Below are 21,567 nucleotides of genomic sequence, written 5' to 3'. Positions count from 1 at the left end.
ATCCCCGGGGGGGGCACAGGGTGATGCGGGTCCCATCCCGGGGGGGGGGCACAGGGAAATGGGGCAGGGAGGGGAATCCCATCCCGGGGGGTCCCGGTGCCGTGGGGCGGGAGGTGTCTCGAAGGGGGGGGGGGGGGGAGTGTGTGTCTCGGGGGGGGGGGGCCCTGTGCCGCGGGGCGGGGGTGTCTCGGGGTGGGGGGTCCCGGTGCCATGGGTCAGGGGGTCCCCTGGGTGGTCCCGGTGCCGCGGGGCGGGGGGGGTCCCGGGGGGGTCCCTTTGCCTCCCCCCCCCGCCGTACCCGCCTGCCCCGGGCCCAGCACCTCCAGCTCCACCTCGGTGGTCGCCGTCTCCCCCGACTCCTCGTCCCTCGCCAGCACCTGGGCACGGGGGGTGGCACCGGGGGGGGGGGGCAGAGGTGCCCCCCGCCCCCTTCCTGCCCCCCTGGGGCCCCCCCAAACCCCCTGGGGGCCCCCCAACCCCCGGGAGTCCCCCAAACCCCCTGAGACCCCCAAGCCCCAGTGCCTCCCCAATACCCTTGGTACCCTTCAGCCCGCCCCGTGCCCCCCATTCCCCGCAGCACCCCCAACCCTCCCATACCCCCCTACCCCCCCGTGCCCTCTGTGCCCCCCTTGCCCCCCATGCCCCTCATGCCCCCCCCAGCAACCCCCATGCCACCCGTTCAACCCCCACCCCCCATATCCCTGATACCCCCCTTGCCCCCAACACCCCCCATGCCCCCCTCGTCCCCCATGCCCCCCCATGTCCCCAATACCCCCGATGCCCCCACACCCCCCATGGCCCCCACGCCCCTCATTCCCCCCATGTGCCCCATGTCCCCCCACCCCCCCATGTCCTCAATACCCCCGATGCCCCCCCACCCCCCCATGCCCCCCATTGCCCCATGTCCCCCTACCTCCCACATCCCCAATACCCCCGTGTCCCCAACACCCTCGATGCCCCCCCACCCCCAGATGCCCCCCACATCCCCCATGCCCCCCACTCCCCCCCATGTCCCCAATACCCCCGATGCCCTCAACACCCCCCATGCCCCCCACATTCCCCGATGCCCCCTATACCCCCCTATAGCCCCCATGCCCCCCATTGCCCCCATGTCCCTCCCACGTCCCCAATACTCCCCATGTCCCCACACCCCCCATGTCCCCAATACACCCCTTGCCCCCAGTACCCCTGATGCCCCCCATACGCCCCACACCCCCAAGCCCCCCATCACCCCCATCTCCCCCTCGCTCCCCATGCCCCCCCATGTCCCCAATACCCCCGACACCCCCAATGCCCTCGACATCCCCCACCCCTCCCACACCCCCAATACCCCCCCACCCCCCATGCCCCCCATGTCCCCCAAGCCCCCCCCACCCCAGAAGTCCCCAACACCCCCGATGCCCCCCGTCCCCCCGATGCCCCCCACCTCCTCGCCCCCCCACCTGGAGGCGCAGGGCCTGCCCGGGGTGCAGGCGGTGGGCGCTGGCCACCAGCAGCCCGTTGGGCATCACCTGCACCAGCTGGCTCTGGTTGGCGCCGGGCTGCAGGCTGTACCGCACCTGGGGGTTCACCCCCTGCGGGACCCCGCGTCAGGGCTGCCGGACCCCCCCGCACCCTGCCAGCACTCTGCGGGACCCCCTGCCCGCACCCCCTGTCTGCATCCCCTGTGGGACACCAGATCAGGGCTGCCGGATCCCGCACCCTGCCCGCATCCCCTGTGGGACCCCTGTGGGTCACCCTGCCCGCATCCTCTGCGGGACCCCGCATCAGTGCTGCTGGACCCCCCGCACCCTGCCCGCACCCTGCGGGACCCCCTGCCTGCACCCCCTGCCCGCATCCCCTGTGGGACCCCGGATCAGCGCTGCCGGACCCCCCGCACCCTGCCTGCGCCCTGCCTGCACCCCTGCGGGACCCCTGCCCTCATCCCCTCCCCGCCCCCTGCCTGCATCCTCTGTGGGACCCCAGATCAGGGCTGCTGGACTACCCGCACCCTGCCCGCACCCTGCCTGTACCCCCTGCGGGACCCCGCGTCAGGGCTGCGGACCCCCCCCGCACCCTGCCTGCGCCCTGCCCGCACCCTGCCTGTACCCCTGCGGGAACCCCTGCCCGCATCCCCTGTGGGACCCCAGATCAGGGCGGGGGGCACCCGCACCCTGCCTGTGCCCTGCCCGCACCCTGCCTGTACCCCTGCGGGCCTGGTCCCGCATCCCCTGCAGGACCCCGGTCAGTGCTGCCAGACCCCCCCCGCACCCTGCCTGCACCCTGCCTGCACCCCTGCTGGACCCCCTGCCCGCACCCCTGCCTGCACCCCCTGTGGGACCCCTGCCCAAACCCCTGTGGGACCCCTGCCCACCCCCTGCCTGCACCCCTGCCTGCATCGCTGAGGGACCCCCTGCGGGACCCCTGCCCAAACCCCTGCGGGACCCCTGCCCACCCCCTGCCTGCATCTCTGCGGGACCCCCTGCGGGACCCTGCCCAAACCCCTGTGGGACCCCAACTCAGAGCTGCAGCCCCCCGCACCCTGCCTGCACCCCCTGCCCGCACCCACCTGCACCCTGCCTGTACCCCTGCGGGACCCCCTTTGGGACCCCCACCCACGCTCCCCCCCGCACCTCGGGGAAGTCGGCGTCGAGCGCGCGCAGGGCCAGCACGTGCCCGCCGAAGGTGAGGAGGAGCGCGGCGCGGGGCGCGCCGGCGGGGACGAAGGCTCGGTAGGCGGCGCGGGGGAAGGCCGGCGGGTGCCGGTTGGGCGCCAGCACCCGCACCACCGCCTGCGTCACCGCGTACTTCCCCGCGTCGTCCAGCTGCGCGGCCTGGGGGGCACCGCACCCTCGCGCGACCCCCCCCAACGCCGGCGGGACACCCAGAACCACCACCCACGGCTCCCGGGACCCCCAACTCCCGGGGAGCCCCCAGCTCCTGGGACCTCCCAGTTCCCCACCTCCCCCCAACTCCCGGGGAACCCCCAACTCCCGGGGATCCCCAACTCCCGGGGATCCCCCGGCTCCTGGGGACCTCCCGGTTCCCCACCTCCCCCCAACTCCCGGGGAACCCCCAGCTCCCGGAGACCCCCCAGCTCCATGGGGAACACCCAGATCCCCACCAAACTCCGGTTCAGGGGGACCCCCCACCTCCAGTGACCCCCCGCCTCCCCAGGGACCCCCCACCTCCCAAGGAAGCCCCCAGTTCCCCACCAAACCCCGCCTCCCGGGGACCCCCCAACTCCCGGGGACTCCCAGGTTCATGGGGACTCCCCAGTTCCCCACCTCCCCCCAACTCCGGGGACCCCCCAGCTCCCGGGGATCACCCGGCTCCATGGGGACCCCCCAGATCCCCACCAACACCCACCTCCCGGGAACCCCCCACCTCCTGGGGACCCCCAGCTCTGTGAGGACCCCCCAGTTCCCCACCGATCCCCGGCTCCAGGCAACCCCCAACTCCCGGGGACCCCCCAGCTGCTGGGGACCCCAAACTCCCGGGGATCCCCTGGCTCCATGGGGAATCCCGAGATCCCCACCGACCCCCGGTTCCGGGGGACCCCCCACCTCCCAGGGACCCCCCGCCTCCCCAGGGACCCCCGCCTCCCAAGGAACCCCCCAGTTCCCCACCAAACCGCCTCCTGGGGACCCCCGGCTCCATGGGGAACCCCCAGATCCCCACTGACCCTGACTCTGGGGAAACCCCAACTCCCTGGGGACCCCCCAGTTCCCCACCGACTCCCCAGCTCCCAGGGACCCCCCAGCTCCCGGGGACACCCCTGCTCCTGCGGACCCCCCAGATCCCCACCGACCCCGACTCCGGGGAACCCCCAGCTCCCGGGGGTCCCCCCCAGTTCCCCACAAACCCTCACCTCCCGGGGAACCTCCAGCTCCATGGGGGACCCCCCACCTCCCTGGGGACCCCCCAATTCCCGGGGACCCCCCGGCTCCCTGGGGACCTCCCAGATCCCCACCGACCCCTGGCTCCGGGGGACCCCCCAACTCCCGGGGACCCCTCGGCTCCCGGGGATCCCCAGCTCCTGGGGACCCCCCAGCTCCATGGGGAACCCCCAGATCCCCACCGACCCCCCAACTCCCAGGGACCCCCCAGCTCCCAATGGACCCCCCCGCCTCCCTGGGGACCCCCCAACTCCCCGAGGACCCCCCACCGCCCCACCGACACCCCAGCTCCCAGTCACCCCCATCTCCCTGGGGACCCCCATCTCTCCAGCCCCCTCTTCCCCCGCAGGTGCCCCCCAGCCCCCCCCATCTCCTCAGCCTCTCTCCGCCCCCCGCTCCCCCCAGCTCCCCCCCCCCCCCCCGGTGCCCCCCGCACCACCACGCTCAGCCGGATTGCGGGGGTCCGCCGGCTGCTCTCCACGGCCCGCAGCAGCGTGATGGCCCCCGTCGCGTTGTCGATGTGGAACCGCCCGCTCTCCTCCCCTGGGGGGGGGCAGGGGGGGGCACGGCTGAGCTGGGGACCCCAGGACCCCCCCCCCCACCCGGGGGTATCCTCAGAGCCCCCCCCCCCCCCCCCGCACCTCCACGCACCCTCCCCCAAGGTGCTGCAGCCTCAGGGCGTGACACCCCCCCCCCCCCCCCCCCGCTCACCCTGCGGCTCCCTCGGGACGGGGGGGGGGGATTAGGGCCCCCCCGGAATGGGGGGGGGGATTAGGGGCCCCCCCCCCCGGCTCGATCCCTTTAAGCAATTTGTACCCGCGGGGATCCATTGGGTCCCGGCAATTGGATTGTGTGGGGGGGAGGGGGGACACGGGGACCCCCCCGGCACTGACCCCTCCCCCCGGTACGGACCCCCCCCCCCCCCCCCACCTGGCACGGCCCCCCCGGCACGGCCTGCCCCAAGGAGGGGGGACATGCGGGGGCACCCGGACCTCTGAACCCCCCAGGTGCTGCAGCCGGCTCTGCCCACCCATGGCCAGGCCCACCCGTGTCCGTCTGTCCCTGCCCACCCACGCCCACCCATCCCTGCCCACCCGTGTCCATCTGTTCCTGCCCACCCATGTCCTTGCCCACCCGTGTCCGCGTGTCCATGTCCGTGTGTTCCTGCCCACCCATGTCTGTGTGTCCCTGCCCACTCCCACCCACCGGTCCCTGCCCACCCATGTCCATCCATGTCCATGTGTCCTTGCCCACCCACTCCCACCCATCCCTGCCCACCCATGTCCGTGTGTCCTTGCCCACCCATTCCTGCCCACCCATGTCCATGTGCCCCTGCCCACCCATGTCCATCTGTCCATGTCTGTGTCCCTGCCCACCCACTCCCACCCATCCCTGCCCACCCATGTCTGTGTGTCCTTGCCCACCCATGTCCATCTGTCCATGTCTGTGTCCTTGCCCACCCATGTCCACCCATTCCTCCCACCCATGTCTGTGTGTCCATGCCCATCCATGCCCACTCATGTCCATGCCCACCCACACCCACCCATCCCTGCCCACCCATGTCCATATGTCCATGCCCACCCGTGTCCATGCCCACCCATGTCCATCTGTCCATGTCTGTGTGTCCATGCCCACCCATGTCCACCCATCCCTGCCCACCCATGTGTGTGTGTCCATGCCCACTCCCACCCATCCTTCCCCACCCATGTCTGTGTGTCCTTGCCCACCCATGTCCATGTGTCCCTGCCCACCCACTCCCACCCATCCCTGCCCACCCATGTCCATATGTCCTTGCCCACCCATGTCCATCTGTCCATGTCTGTGTGTCCTTGCCCACCCATGTCCATGTGTCCCTGCCCACCCACACCCACCCATCCCTGCCCACCCATGTCCATATGTCCTTGCCCACCCATGTCCATGCCCACCCACACCCACCCATGTCCATATGTCCATGCCCACCCATGCCCACCCATGTCCGTGTCCCCCGCCCCGTACCTGCCAGCAGGGAGTAGGTGATGGGGGTCCTCAGGCCCCTGTCCCCATCCTCGGCGTGGACGGAGCCGGGGCTGAAGCTCAGGGGACCCCCCTGGGGGGGGGACAGGGCCAGCTGAGCCCCCCGGCCCCCCTGTCCCCCCCGCCCCCCCCGTGTCCCCGTGTCCCCACCGGGAGCTGGCCCTCGGTGACGTTGGCGGTGTAGACGGGGCTGGTGCAGAGGGTGAGGCCGCGGTGGGCGCGGGGGGTGCAGGGCAGGAACTGGGGGTACTGGTCGTCCCCGTCCAGCACCGTCACCCGGACGCGGGCCGAGGCGCTGAACCGCTCCTTGGTGGTCATCTCCTGGGGCGGACGGACGGACGGACAGGGTGGGGGCGGGGGGATGGACAGACGGATGGATGGTGAGATGGACATGTGGGGGATGGAGGGATGGACACGTGGGGAATGGAGGGATGGACAGATGGATGGTGGGATGGACATGTGGGAGGATGGAGGGATGGACAGATGGATGGTGGGATGGACACAGGGGGGAATGAAGGGATGGACAGACAGGGGGATGGAGGGATGGACTCATGGGGGGATGGAGGGATGGACAGACAGATGGTGGGATGGACACATGGGGGATGGAGGGATGGACAGATGGATGGTGGGATGGACACAAGGAGGGACAGAGGGATGGACAGACAGGGGAATGGAGGGATGGACTCATGGGAGGATGGATGGACAGACGGATGGCTGGATGGGCACGTGGGGGATGGAGGGATGGACAGACGGATGGAGGGATGGACACACGGGAGGATGGATGGACAGACGGATGGTTGGATGGACACGTGGGGGATGGAGGGATGGACAGACAGTGGGACAGAGGGAAGGACAAATGGGTGGATGGAGGGATGGACAGACGGATGGTGGGGTGGACACAGGGGGGAATGAAGGGATGGACAGACAGAAGGATGGTGGGATGGACACAGGGGGGATGGAGGGATAGACGGACAGGGGGATGGAGGGATGGACAGAGGGGTGGACAGTGGGGTGGACACATGGGGAGATGGAGGGATGGACAGAGGGATGGTGGGATCGACAGACGGATGGATGGAGGGATGGACAGACAGATGGGGGGATGGACATGTGCGGGCACAGACAGATGGACAGACAGGGGGATGGAGGGATGGACAAATGGGTGGACAGTGGGGTGGACACATGAGGGGATGGAGGGATGGACAGACGGGGGGACAGAGGGACAGACGCGCAGGGGATGGAGGGACAGACGTGGGAAGGATGGAGGGATGGACAGCTGGGGGGATGGAGGGACAGACAGACGGATGGATGGACAGGCGGGGGGACAGCAGGGTGAACACAGGGGCGGACAGAGGGACGGACACGGGAGGGATGGAGGGATGGACACGTGGGGGGACAGAGGGACAGGCACGGGGGGGGGACAACAGGACGGACACGCGGGGGGACGAGGGACACCGTGGCAGCAGGGAGCTGCCCAGACCCTGCTGTGGGGGGAGCCCCGACTGCCCCGAGCACACCCGGCTGGGGACCCTCGGCACGGGGACCCCCGGGGGACAGGGACCCCCAGGAATGGGGACCCCATGGCAGACGGACCCCCAGGGGACAGGGACCCCCAGGGGACAGGGACCCCCAGGCACAGGGACCCCCAGGAATGGGGACCCCACGGCAGAGGGACTCCCATGGCAGAGGGACCCCCAGAGGACAGGGGACAGGGACTCCCAGGCATGGGGACCCCACAGCACAGGGACCCTAAGGGACAGGGACCCCAGGAATGGGGACCCTGCAAGGCACAGGGACTCCAAGGCACAGGGACACCCATGGCAGAGGGACCCCCGGGAATGGGGACCCCCAAGGCACAGGGACACCCAGGAATGGGGAACCCCAGGAATGGGGACCCCACAGCACAGGGACCCTCAGGCACAGGGACCCCCACGGCACAGGGACCCTAAGGAACAGGGACCCCAGGAATGGGGACCCCCGGGGACAGGGACCCCCAGGAATGGGGAACCCACGGCAGAGGGACCCCCAGGAATGGGGACCCCATGACACAGGGACCCTCAGGCATGGGGATCCCCACAGCGCAGTGACCTTAAGGGACAGGGACCCCCAGGCATGGGGACCCCAGTGCAGAGGGACCCCCAGGCACAGGGACCCCCAAAGCATAGGGACCCCCCCAGGGACAGGGACCCCCAGGAATGGGGACCCCGAGGAATGGGGACCCAATGGCAGAGGGGACCCCAGGGGACAGGGACCCCCAAGGCACAGGGACCCCCAAGGGACAGGGACCCCCCAGGCACAAGAACCCCAGGGGACAGGGACCCCACTGCAGAGGGACCCCCAGGCATGGGGACCCCCAGGCACAGGGACCCCCAAAGCACAGGGACCCCCAGGGGACAGGGACCCCCAGGAATGGGGACCCCCACAGCAGAGAGACCCCCAGGGACAGGGACCCCCAGGAATGGGGGCCCCAAGGCACAGGGACCCCAAGGGACATGGACCCCCAAGGCACAGGGACCTCCAGGAATGGGGACCCCCCAGGAATGGGAACCCCCGGGCCCAGCCAGGAGCGGGGTCAGCAACTCAGGGCAGGGGGTCCCCGAGGATGAGGGGGTGCCTTGGGTGGGGGCAGGGGGTGCCCCCCCAGCAGTGCCCGCTGGCACGGGGGGGGGGGTCCGGGCACCCATTAGGGAAATGAGGGGGATTGAGGGCACCTCCGGGGGCTGAGGAGATCACGTCACCCCCAATTAGCGGGGATCAGCCCGCGGGCACGGGGGGGCCGGGGGGGCCGGGACCCGGGGGAGGCTGAGATCGGGGACACGGGGTGGGCACGGCACGGGAGCGAGGGGTGGAGGGACGCTGGGTGGGCACAGGGCCCCCAGACCCATGGTGGTGGGGCTCCACAGGTGTGGGGTGGAGATGCCATGGACTTGGGGTGGAGGTGGCAAGGGCAGAGGGGACACAGGGACATGGGGTGGGCACAAGGTCCCCAGACCCATGGTGGTGGGACTGCATGGACATGGGGTGGAGATGGCATGGACATGGGGTGGAGATGCCATGGACGTGGGGTGGAGGTGGCATGGGCAGAGGGGACACAGTATGGCCATGAGGTCCCCCCGACCCATGGAGGTGGGGCTGCATGGATGTGGGGTGGAGATGGCACGGATGTGGGGTGGAGGTGGCACAGGTAGAGGGGACACAGGGGACACAGCATGGCCAGGAGGTCCCCAGATCCTTGGCGGTGGGGCTGCATGGATGTGGGGTGGAGATGGCACGGACGTGAGGGATGCAACATGGCCATGAGGTCCCCAGACCCACAGTGGTGGGGCCACATGGACGTGGGGTGGAGATGGCACAGGCAGAGGGGACACAGGGACATGAGGTTGGCTCAAGGTCCCCAGACCCATGGCGGTGGGGCTGTGTGGGTGTGGGGTGGAGGTGGCATGGCTGTGGGGGACACAGCATGGCCATAAGGTCCCCCAGACCCATGGTGGTTGGGCCACATGGACATGGGGTGGAGGTGGCACGGGCAGAGGGGACACAGGGGACACAGCATGGCCACGAGGTCCCCAGACCCACGGTGGTGGGACTGCATGAATGTGGGGTGGAGATGACATGGACATGGGGTGGAGATGGCATGGATGTGGGGTGGAGATGGCAGTGACATGGGGTGGAGATGGCAGGGTCATGGGGTGGAGATGCCATGGATGTGGGGTGGAGGTGGCATGGGCAGAGGGGACACAGTATGGCCATGAGGTCCCCTGGACCCATGGCGGTGGGGCTGCATGGATGTGGGGTGGAGATGGCACGGACGTGAGGGACGCAGCATGGCCATGAGGTCCCCAGACCCACAGTGGTGGGACTACATGGATGTGGGGTGGAGGTGGCATGGATGCGGGGGACACAGCATGGCCATGAGGTCCCCCAGACCCATGGTGGTGGGACTGCATGGATGTGGGGTGGAGGTGGCATGGACGCGGGGGACAAAGCATGGCCATAAGGTCCCCCAGACCCATGGCGGTGGGGCCACATGGACATGGGGTGGAGGTGGCATGGGGCAGAGGTGACACAGGGGACACAGCATGGCCATGAGGTCCCCAGACTCATGGCAGTGGGGCCGCATGGACATGGGGTGGAGATGCCATGGACGTGGGGTGGAGATGCCGGGGACACGGGGTGGAGACAGCATGGACATGGGGTGGAGATGGCATGGATGTGGGGTGGAGATGGCACAGGCAGAAGGGACACAGGGACACGGAATGGCCATGAGGCCTCCAGACCCATGGCGGTGGGGTTGCATGGACGTGGGGTGGAGATGGAAGGGACATGAGGACACGGGGTGGAGACAGCATGGACGTGGGGTTCAGATGGCATGGACATGGGGTGGAGACAGCATGGACATGGGGTGGAGATGGCATGGATACGGGGTGGAGATGGCACGGACGTGGGACGGAGACAGCATGGATATGGGGTTCAGATGGCATGGACGTGGGGTGGAGATGGCATGGATGTGGGGTGGAGATGGCACGGGCAGAAGGGACACAGGGACACGGAATGGCCACGAGGCCTCCAGACCCATGGCGGTGGGGTTGCATGGACGTGGGGTGGAGATGGAAGGGACATGAGAACATGGGGTGGAGACAGCATGGACATGGGGTGGAGATGGCATGGATATGGGGTGGAGTTGGCACGGATATGGGGTGGAGTTGGCACGGACGTGGGATGGAGACAGCATGGATGTGGGGTTCAGATGGCATGGACGTGGGATGGAGATGGCAGGGACATGAGGACACGGGGATGTGGGGTGGAGACAACATGGATGTGGGGTGGAGATGGCATGGATACGGGGTGGAGATGGCATGGACTTGGGGTGGAGATGGCATGGACATGGGGTGGAGATGGCATGGATGTGGGGTGGAGATGGCATGGACATGGGGTGGAGACGGCACGGACGTGGGATGGAGACGGCATGGATATGGGGTGGAGATGGCATGGATACAAGGACACAGGGACACGAAGCGGGTGGCAGGGTGGCCCATCGGCCAGGTCCCCAGCTGGTGGGGGGCAGGGCGCAGGTTGGGGGGGTCCATCCGCTGGCCGCGGGGGTCTCACCACGGCGGTGACCACCACCTCCAGCTGCTGCCGGCTCTCGAAGTCGAGGGCGCGTGCCAGCACCACCTTCCCGCTGTTGGGCAGGTCGATGCGGAAGAAGCGGGCGTCGGGCTGGGGGGGGGCCGGGCGGGGGGCTCAGCGCCGGCAGATGGCGCCCCCCTCCCCCCCCCCCCCCCATCCGCCACCCCCGCGTGGCCTCGCGTCCCCCCCGTCCTCCCCGCCCCCGCGCTCACCGAGGCCGTGTCGATGACGTACATCAGCGTGTCGCCGTCCGCGTCCTCCGCCTGCGCGCTGAACACCACCGAGTGTACGGCCGCCAGCTGCGGCGTCACCGTCTGTCACCACCAAGCCGGTGGCCCCGGACCATCTTGGGCGGCCCCATCCCTCTTGGGCGTCCTCATCACTCTTGGGTGGCCCCATCCCTCTCGAGTGTCCCCATCCCTCTTGGGTGACCCTCATCCCCTCTTGGGTGATCCCATCCCCCTTGGGTGACCCCATCACCTCCTGGGTGTCCCCATCCTCTCTTGGATTGACCCCATCCCTCTTGGCTGTCCCCACCCCTCTTGGGGGTCTCCATCCCTTTCGGGTGTCCCCATCCCTCTTGGGTGTCCCTTTACCTTTCTAAGTGACCCCATCCCTCCTGGGTGTCCCCATCCCCTCTTGGGTGTTCCCATCTCCTCTTGAGTGTCGCCATTCCTCCTGGGTGACCCCATCCCTCTTGGGTGACCCCATCACCTCCTGGGTGTCCCCATCCCCTCTTGTGCGTCCCCATCCCCTCTTGGGTGATCCCATCCCCCTTGGGTGACCCCATCACCTCCTGGGTGTCCCCATCCTCTCTTGGGTTGACCCCATCCCTCTTGGCTGTCCCCATCCCTCCTGGGTGTCTCCATCCCCTCTTGGGTAACCCCATCCCCCTTGGGTGATCCCATCCCTCTTGGGGTTCCCCATCCCTTTTGGGTGTCGCCATCCCTCTTGGGTGTCCCTTTACCCTTCTAAGTGACCCCATCCCTCCTGGGTGTCCCAATCACCTCTTGGATGTCCCCATCCCCTCTTGGGTGTTTCCATCTCCTCTTGAGTGTTGCCATCCCTCCTGGGTGACCCCATCCCTCTTGGGTGACCCTATCACCTCCTGGGTGTCCCCATCCCCTCTTGTGTGTCCTCATCTCCTCTTGGGTGTCCCCATCCCCTCTTGGGTGTCCCCATCCCCTCTTGGGTTGACCCCAGCCCCTCTTGGGCATCCCCATCCCTCTTGGGTGTCCCCATCTCATCTTGCGTGTCTCCATCCCCCTTGGGTGACCCCATCCCCCTTGGGTGACCCCATCACCTCCTGGGTGTCCCCATCCTCTCTTGGGTTGACCCCATCCCTCTTGGCTGTCCCCACCCCTCCTGGGTGTCCCCATCCCCTCTTGGGTAACCCCATCCCCCTTGGGTGATCCCATCCCTCTTGGAGTTCCCCATCCCTTTTGGGTGTCCCCATCCCTCTTGGGTGACTCCATCACCTCCTGGGTGTCCCCATCCCTCTTGGGTTGACCCCAGCCCCTCTTGGGCATCCCCATCCCTCTTGGGTGTCCCCATCTCATCTTGCGTGTCTCCATCCCCCTTGGGTGACCCCATTCCTCTTGGGTGTCCTCATCACTCTTGGGTGTCCTTTGTCCCTTCTAAGTGACCCCATCCCTTCTGGGTGTCCCCATCACCTCTCGGGTGTCCCCATCCCTCTTGGGTTGACCCTATCCCTTTTGGGTGCCCTATCCCCTCTTGGGTGTCCCCTATCCCCTCTTGGATTGACCCCATCCCCTCGTGGGTGTCCCCATCCCTCCCTCTTGGGTTGACCCCATCCCATCTTGGGTGACCTCATCCCTTCTGAGTGTCCCCATCCCTTTTGGGTGACCCCATCCCTTTTGGGTGTCCCCATCCCTCTTGCGTGACCCCATCCCTTTTGACTGTCCCCATCCCATTTTGGGCGTCCCCATCCCTTTTGGGTGTCCCCATCTCATCTTGGGTGTCTCCATCCCCTCTTGGGTCACCCCATCCCTCTTGGGTGTCCCCATCTCATCTTGGGTGTCTCCATCCCCCCTTGGGTCGCCCCATCCCTCTTGGGTGTCCCCATCCTCTCTTGGGTTGACCCCTTCCCTTCTGAGTGTCCCCATCCCCTCTTGGGTGACTCTATCCCTCCTGGGTGATCCCATCCCTCTTCGGTGTCCCCATCCCCTCCTGGGTGTCCCTGACCCCCCCCGGCACCCCACCTTCTCCCAGCACCAGCCCTGTCCCCGTCCCCGTCCCCGTCCCGGTGCTGGCACCTCGCTGATGTTGTGGGTGAGGACGTTGGCCCCCTGGAAGTGGGGCTGGTTGTCGTTCTCATTGAGGACCTGGACGATGATCCGGTACTCGACCTGCCGGGGGGCACAGGGGTGACCCGGGGTGGGACCGTGCCCCACGGAGCACCCAGCGTCCCCTGGGGTCCCCGCGGGTGGCCGTACCGGGGAGAAGCCGTCCTCGGCGCACGTCAGGGCCACCATCAGCACCGGGGACTCCAGCTCCTGCAAGGGACGGGGCGTCGGGCAGGGGGACGCGGGGGGCTGCCCCCCAGGGACACCTCCGGGGGGTCCCGCAGCCGGGCGGGTGCAGGGGGATCCGGGCTGGAGGGGGCTGCAGTGGGATGGAGAGCGTGGGGTGGGTGGGTGGAGGTGGGCACGCGGTGGAGGCAGGACAGACGGAGGATCCGTGGAGGATGAGGTGGGTGGAGGATGGGCAGGGGACGGGTGCAGGGGGACAAAGGATGGACATGGGTGGAGGATGGGTGAATGGTGGACACGGGTGGAGATGGAGGATGGGTGAATGGTGGACACGGATGGAGATGGAGGGTGGGTGAATGGTGGACACACGTGGATGGAGGTGGAGGATGGGGGAATTGTGAACATGGGTGGATGGAGGTGGAGGATGGGTGAATGGTGGACACGGATGGAGATGGAGGATGGGTGAATGGTGGACAGGGTTGGAGATGGAGGATGGGTGAATGGTGGACATGGATGGATGGAGGTGGAGGATGGGTGAATGGTGGACACGGATGGAGATGGAGGATGGGGGAATGGTGGACATGGATGGAGATGGAGGATGGGTGAATGGTGGACACGGATGGAGATGGAGGATGGGGGAATGGTGGACATGGATGGAGATGGAGGATGGGTGAATGGTGGACACGGATGGATGGAGGTGGAGGATGGGGGAATGGTGGACATGGATGGATGCAGGGTGGACAGAGGATGGACGCAGATGGAGGGAGGATAGATGGATGGATGGAGGAAGGTCCCAGGATGGTCACAGGATGGATGGAGGATGGTCACTGGATAGTTGTTGGGTGGATGGAGGATGGATGGAGAATGGACACAGGATGGGTGGAGGTGGACCCAGGATAGACACAGGACGGATGGAGAATGGATGGAGGAGGGACGCAGGATGGCCACAGGATGGATGGAGGATGGACAGAGGATGGATGGAGGACAGACACAGGATGGATGGAGGATGGGTGGAGGATGGTCACAGGATGGGTGGAGGATGGATGGAGGATGGATGGAGGTGGACCCAGGGTAGACACAGGATGGATGGAGGATGGATGGAGGACAGGTGGAGGATGGCCACAGGATGGGTGGAGGATGGATGGATGGAGGATGGATAGAGGACGGACACAGGATGGATGGAGGTGGACAGAGGATGGATGGAGACGGATGCAGGATGGATGGAGGTGGACACAGGACAGATGGAAGATGGATGGAGGAGGGACACACAGGTGCAGGCTAGGCCAGGACGGAGCCAGGTGGACCCAGGATGGAGGCAGGATGGTTGGAGGATGGACACAGGACAATGGAGGATGGAGCCAGGTGGACCTGGGATGGTTGGAGGATGGACATGGGATGGACACAGGACAGACAGACGATGGAGCCAGGATGGAGCCAGGTGGACCTGGGATGGTTGGAGGACGGACACAGGATGGTTGGAGGACCGACAGAGGATGGAGCCAGGTGGACCCGGGATGGAGGCAAGATGATTGGAGGATGGACGTGGAATGGACAGAAGGCAGGATGGAGGATGGACAGAGGATGGAGCCAGGTGGACCTGGGATGGTTGGAGGACAGATGGAGGATGGAGCCAGGTGGATCCGGGATGGAGGCAAGATGGGTGGAGGATGGACGTGGGATGGCTGGAGGATGGACAGAGGTTGGTTGGAGGACGGACGGAGGATGGAGCCGGGTGGACCTGGGATGGTTGGAGGATGGACATGGCATGGACAGAGGATGGAGCCAGGTGGACCCAGGATGGCTGGAGGATGGACATGGGATGACTGGAGGATGGATGTGGGATGGTTGGAAGATGGATGTGGGATGGACAGGGGATGGAGCCAGGTGGACCTGGGATGATTGGAGGACCGACAGAGGATGGAGCCAGATGGACCCGGGATGGAGGCAAGAAGGTTGGAGGATGGACATGGGGTGGACAGAGGATGGAGCCAGGTGGACCTGGGATGGTTGGAGGATGGACATGGGATGGACAGAGGATGGAGCCAGGTGGACCTGGGATGGCTGGAGGGCAGATGGAGGATGGAGCCAGGTGGACCTGGGATGGTTGGAGGATGGACTTGGGATGGACAGAGGATGGAGCCAGATGGACCTGGGATGGAGGCAAGATGGTTGGAGGATGGACGTGGGATGGCTGGAGGATGGACAGAGGACAGATGCATGATGGAACCGGGTGGACCTGGGACAGTTGGAGGACGGACATGGGATGGCTGGAGGACGGGGTGGTGGCAGCACCTCGCGGTCCAGGGCGCGGCCGGCCGAGACGTTGAGCCGCAGGCTGCGGCCGTCCAGGTAGAACCAGACGGCGTCGGCGCCGGCCAGGCAGAGCTGGAGCCCGGCGCTGCCCGCGTCCCCCGCCGCCGGCAGCCGGGCCACCAGGGTCCCATGGGCGCTGTTCTCCGTGATCTCCGTGAAGATGTTCCCGAAGCCGCTGCACCCGTCGCCCCGGGCTGCCACCGCCGTGGTGATGTCACGGACGGGGACGCGCGCCCGGCCACCCCCCCGCCGTCACCCTGCCCGTGGGGTGCACGTCCCCGGGGGCCCTGTCCCCAGGATCGCCGTCTCCAGGCCCGTGGTAGGTCACCATCACCCACGTCCCACTACCTCGACCCCTGGCTCCGGGGTGGTGGTGTCCCCCAGGTCCCCAGCCCTTGGTCCTCGTGTCCTCACCCTCCCATGGGTCCCCATCTCTCATGGTTGCCGCCCCCAGAGTCCCCACCTCCAGGGTCCCCATTCCCCAGTGACCCCCTCCCCTGGGTCTCCACCATTGGGTCCTCATTTCTCACGGTTGTCACCTCCAGGGTCCCCAATCCCTTAGGGTCCCCACCCTTGGGTCCCCATCTCGAGGGTCCCTGTTCCCCAGTGACCCCCTCCTCTGGGTGTGCACCCTTGAGTCCCCATCTCCCATGGTTGTCACCTCCAGGGTGCCCACCTCAAAGGTCCCCTTCCCCAGGTCCCCATTCCCTGGTGACCCTGTACCCTGGGTCCCCACCCTTGAGTCCCCATGCCCTTGGGTCCCCATCTCTCATGGTTGTCACCTCCAGGGTCCCAAATCCCTTTGGGTCCCCACCCTTGGGTCCCCACCTCCAGGGTCCCCATTCTCCAGTGACCCCCTCCCCTGGGTCTCTACACTTGGGTCCCCATCTCCCATGGTTGTCACCTCCAGGGTCCCCTTCCCAAGGTCACCATTCCCTGGTGACCCTGTCCCCTGGGTCCCCTTCCTTGGGTCTCCATGCCCTTGGGTCCCCATCTCTCATGGTTGTCACCTCCAGGGTCCCCAAGCCCTTTGGGTCCCCACCTCCAGGGTCCCTGTTCCCCAGTGACCCCCTCCCTTGGGTCCCCACCCTTGGGTCCCCATCTCTCATGGTTGCCACCTCGAGGGTTCCCAATCCCTTAGGGTCCCCACCCTTGGTTCCCCATCTCCAGGGTCCCCACCCTTGGGTCCCCATCTCTCCTGACTGTCACCCCCAGGCTCCCCGTCTCCAGGTCCCCACGCCCCAAGCCCCCGTCCCCACCAGCTCCTGGGTCCCTGGCAGCCCTGTGGCCCCGCCTGTCCCCAGTGCCCCCAGTGTCCCCAGTGTCCCCGGTGTCCCCTGCCCACGCTCACCTGCGGCCAGCTGCAGTGCCAGGCAGGCAGCCAGGAGGGCCGGGCAGGACGATTCCGCCATGGGGACGGGGACGGGGACCCCTCGGTGGCAGCCTGCAGCCGGGGGGGGGGGGGCGGGGGGGCTGGGACCCCCGGCTCTGTGTCCCTGTCCCTTGCCCCCCGCGCCCCAACCTCCGCGTCCCGTCAGCCACGGGCCCACGCCTGCCACCCCCAGGTCCCCCCCCCCCGGGGAACGTGTCCCCATGTCCCCATCCCTGGGTCCTCTTCCCCTAGGGTCCCCATCCCCAGGTGCCCCATGTCCCCGTTCCTGTCACCACCCCCAGATCCCCCGTGCCCATGTCCCCATTCCTGTCCCCATTCCCTGGGTCCCCATTCCCAGGGGTCTCCGTGCCCAGGTCCCTGTCCCTGTCCCCAACCCCATGTCCCCATTCCTTGGGTCCCCTCCCCTTGGGGTCCCCGTGCCTAGGTCCCCATCCTTGTCCCCATCCCTGTCCCTACCCCTGCTGTCCCCATCCCCGGGGTCCCCTTCCTCTTGAGGTCCCCGTGCCCAGGTCCCCATCCTCGTCCCCATTCCTGGGTCCCCTTCTCCTGTGTCCCCTTCTCCTGGGGTCCCGGTGCCCAAGTCCCCATCTCTGTCCCCACCCACAGGTCCCCCATCCTCAGGTCCTCATTCCCTGGGTCCCCTTCCCCTGGGGTCCCCATCCCCAGGTCCCCCAGGTCCCCCATCCCCATGTCCCCATTCCCTGGGTCCCCTCCCCTTGGCGTCCCCGTGCTGAGGTCCCCACCCCTGTCCCCCATCCCCAGGTCCTCATCCCTGGGTCCCCTTCCCCTGGGTCCCCGTCCCCTGCGGTCCCCACCCCCAGGTCCCCATTCCTTGGGTCCCCATCCCCGGGTCCCCCGTGCCCAGGTCCACATCCCTGTCCCCACCCCCAGATCCCCATTCCCTGGGTCTCCTCCCCTTGGGGTCCCCATGACCGTGTCCCCATCCCTGTCCCCCATTTCTGGGTCCCCTTCCCCTGGGGTCCCGGTGCCCAGGTCCCCAACCCTGTCCATATCCCGAGGTCCCCATCCCTGTCCCCACCCCTGGGTCCCCCATCCCCAGGTCCCCTTCCCCTGGGTCCCCTCCCCTTGGGGTCCCCGTGCCCAGGTCCCCCATCCCTGTCCCGCATTCCTGGGTCCCTTTCCCCTGCGTCCCCTCCCCCTGCGGTCCCCATCCCCAGGTCTCCATCCTTGTCCCCATCCCTGTCCCCATCCCTGTCCCCACCCCCAGGTCCTCATCTCCGGGGTCCCCTTCCCCTGGGGTCCCTCTGCCCATGTCCCCACTCCTGTCCCCACCCGAAGGTCCCGCATCCCCATGTCCCCATCCCCAGGTCCCCATCCCCAGGGTCCCCCTCCCCTGGGGTCCCTCTGCCCATGTCCCCATCCCCAGGTCCCCCATCCCCAGGTCCCCCATCCCCATGTCCCCATCCCCAGGTCCCCATCCCCAGGGTCCCCTTCCTCTGGGGTCCCTCTGCCCATGTCCTCCCCAGGTCCCCATCCCCAGGTCCCCCATCCCCATGTCCCCACCCCCAGGTCCCCATTCCCTGGGTCCCCATCCCCAGGTCCCCCGTGCCCATGTCCCCATCCCTGTCCCCTCCCCAGGGTCCCCTCCCCGGTGTCCCCGCCGTGTCCCCCTCCCCTCGCTCTCACCGGTCCCGTTGCCTGGGGGGGGGGGGGGGGGGGGCTTGGGGGGGGGCCACACACCCGCGCCGGCACCGCTCCCTGCGGGACAGCCCTGTCCCCCGCGTGTCCCCCCCTCCCCGCCGCCCACGCTGTGCCCCCCCCGGGGTCCGCGGGGACCATATGGCACCCCCCCCCCCCCAATTAGCCGCCGGTAATTAGGACGGGGGGAGGGGGGGGCCTGTCCCCATCTGTCACCTGGCCCCCCCCCCGCACAGGTGTCCCCATGCCGCCCCCCATCCGGGGGTCCCCCGGGCTGCCACCCCCCCCCCCCCGCGACCCCTCCCCGGGGGTCTGGCCCCCCTCCAGCCCCCCCCGACCCCCCCACCCCCCCCCTTACGTGCCCGGCGCCGCCGCCCCCGGCGCTGCTGCCCCGGGACGGGCCGGGAGGGGGGGCGGGGCCGGGGGGCGGGGCCGCGCTGCCTGTACCGGGGGGGGGGGGGAACGGGGGGGGGGGGGGTGTGTACCGGGGGGGCTGCCTGTACTGGGCTGCCTGTACTGGGCTGCGCTGCCTGTACTGGGCTGGCTGTACTGGGCTGGGCTGCCTGTACTGGGGGGGCTGTACTGGACTGGGCTGCCTGTACTGGGAGGGCTGTACTGGACTGGGGGGGCTATACTGGGGGGGCTGCCTGTACTGGGTTGCCTGTACTGGGGGGGCTGTAATGGGGGGGCTGCCTGTACTGGGCTGCCTGTACTGGGGGGGCTGTACTGGGGGGGCTGCCTGTACTGGGAGGGCTGCCTGTACTGGGCTGCCTGTACTGGGCTGGGCTGCCTGTACTGGGCTGCCTGTACTGGGAGGGCTGCCTGTACTGGGCTGCCTGTACTGGGCTGGGCTGCCTGTACTGGGTTCCCAGTGCTGCCTGTACTGGGCTGCCTGTACTGGGCTCAGGGTGGGTGTGCAAGGATGGGGAGGGAGCACCCAGCTCACATGGGTGGGCGTGCAAGGCCTGGGGGGAGCACCCTGCTCTCAGGGTGGGTGTGCAAGGACCGGGGTCAGAGCACCCTGCTCTTAGGGTGGGCGTGCAAGGACCGGCTCACATGGGTGGGTGTGCAAAGGCTGGGTGGGAGCACCCTGCTGTCACGGGTGGGTGTGCAAGGCCCGGGGTCAAGCACCCAGCTCGTGGCTGGGTGTGCAAGGACCAGGGTCAGAGCACCCTGCTCACAGAGGTGGGTGTGCAAAGGCCGGGTGGGATCACCCTGCTCACAGGGGTGGGTGTGCAAGGACCGGCTCACAGGGGTGGGTGTGCAAAGGCTGGGTGGGAGCACCCAGCTCACACGGGTGGGTGTGCAAGGGTGGGGATGGGAGCACCCTGCTCACAGGGGTGGGTGTGCAAGGACCGGCTCACAGGGGTGGGTGTGCAAAGGCTGGGTGGGAGCACCCAGCTCACACGGGTGAGTGTGCAAGGGTGGGGGTGGGAGCACCCAGCTCACACGGGTGGGCGTGCAAGGGTGGGGGTGGGAGCACCCAGCTCACACGGGTGGGTGTGCAAGGACTGGCTCACAGGGGTGGGTGTGCAAAGGCTGGGTGGGAGCACCCAGCTCACACGGGTGGGTGTGCAAGGGTGGGGATGGGAGCACCCTGCTCACAGGGGTGGGTGTGCAAGGACCGGCTCACAGGGGTGGGTGTGCAAAGGCTGGGTGGGAGCACCCACCTCACAGGGGTGGGCGTGCAAGGGTGGGGGTGGGAGCACCCTGCTCACAGGGGTGGGTGTGCAAGGACCGGCTCACAGGGGTGGGTGTGCAAAGGCTGGGTGGGAGCACCCAGCTCACACGGGTGGGTGTGCAAGGACTGGCTCACATGGGTGGGTGTGCAAAGGCTGGGTGGGAGCACCCACCTCACAGGGGTGGGTGTGCAAGGGTGGGGGTGGGAGCACCCTGCTCACAGGGGTGGGTGTGCAAGGGTGGGGGTGGGAGCACCCAGCTCACACGTGTTGGGTGTGCGAGGGTGGGGGTGGGAGCACCCAGCTCACGCGTGTTGGGTGTGCAAGGGTGGGGGTGGGAGCCCCCAGCTCGAGGCGCGGGGCGGCACACGCGGGGCACACGCGTCGGGCGTGCGAGGGCGGCTGCGGGCGCCCGGCCCTGCCCCCGCTAAGCGGATCGGGGCCCAAAGCGGCTCGGGGGGGGGAGGGGAGGGGGCGCCCGCAGCCGGGGGGAGGGGACGCGCGGGCACGCGTGTGCGGGCGTGTGGGGCGTGTGCGGGCGTGTGCACAACCCCCTGTGCGGGGATGCACGCACACGCACCGGGTGGGTGCATGGGGGTCACGGCCGCGTGGGGGTCTGCGCACACGCGTGTGCACATGTATGTGCGCAGGCACCGCGGGCACACGCGTGTGTGCACGTCTGGGGGTGCACATGTGTGTCTGTGCGTGCGTGTGCACACGTATGTGCGCAGGCACCGTGTCCGTGCGTGTGTGTGCATGTCTGTATGCGTGTGCACACACGTGTATGGGTGCAGGCGTGTGTGTGTGCATGCATGTGCACGTCTGTGTGTGCGTGTGCACATACAAGTGTGCGTGCCCTGTGTCTACGCGTGTGGGTGCACACGTGTGAGTGCACATGTACGTGTGCAGGCGTGATGTGCGTGCGTGTGGCTGCGTGTGTGTGTGCACACGTGTGTGTGACGTGACTGTGTGTGCATGGCCTTGTGCGTGTCAGTGAGCACACGTGTGCACAT

The 21,567-nt window shown here is 68.1% G+C and overlaps 1 protein-coding gene across 1 annotated transcript; it reads right to left on the bottom strand.

Annotated features, from left to right (window-relative positions):
- Nucleotides 1–1,733: 1,733 nt before the first annotated feature.
- LOC142362331 (protocadherin-15-like) lies at nucleotides 1,734–21,567 on the bottom strand. The gene is made up of 18 exons (XM_075429570.1): nucleotides 21,456–21,567; nucleotides 21,135–21,233; nucleotides 20,622–20,768; nucleotides 20,325–20,472; nucleotides 20,099–20,203; nucleotides 19,234–19,316; nucleotides 17,175–17,267; nucleotides 15,803–16,017; nucleotides 13,475–13,534; nucleotides 13,295–13,387; nucleotides 11,231–11,317; nucleotides 10,998–11,108; nucleotides 6,042–6,212; nucleotides 5,874–5,964; nucleotides 4,315–4,421; nucleotides 2,613–2,813; nucleotides 2,056–2,115; nucleotides 1,734–1,751 (listed from the first exon to the last, which is right to left on the bottom strand). The coding sequence occupies exons 1-18, from the start codon at nucleotides 21,565–21,567 to the stop codon at nucleotides 1,734–1,736; spliced, it is 2,001 nt and encodes a 666-aa protein (XP_075285685.1).

This window comes from Opisthocomus hoazin, chromosome 8 (genome assembly GCF_030867145.1).
Source record: "Opisthocomus hoazin isolate bOpiHoa1 chromosome 8, bOpiHoa1.hap1, whole genome shotgun sequence".
NCBI lineage: Eukaryota > Metazoa > Chordata > Aves > Opisthocomiformes > Opisthocomidae > Opisthocomus > Opisthocomus hoazin.
The sequence above is the reverse complement of the archived record's forward strand: the minus strand, read 5'-3'. Positions and strand labels throughout refer to the sequence as shown.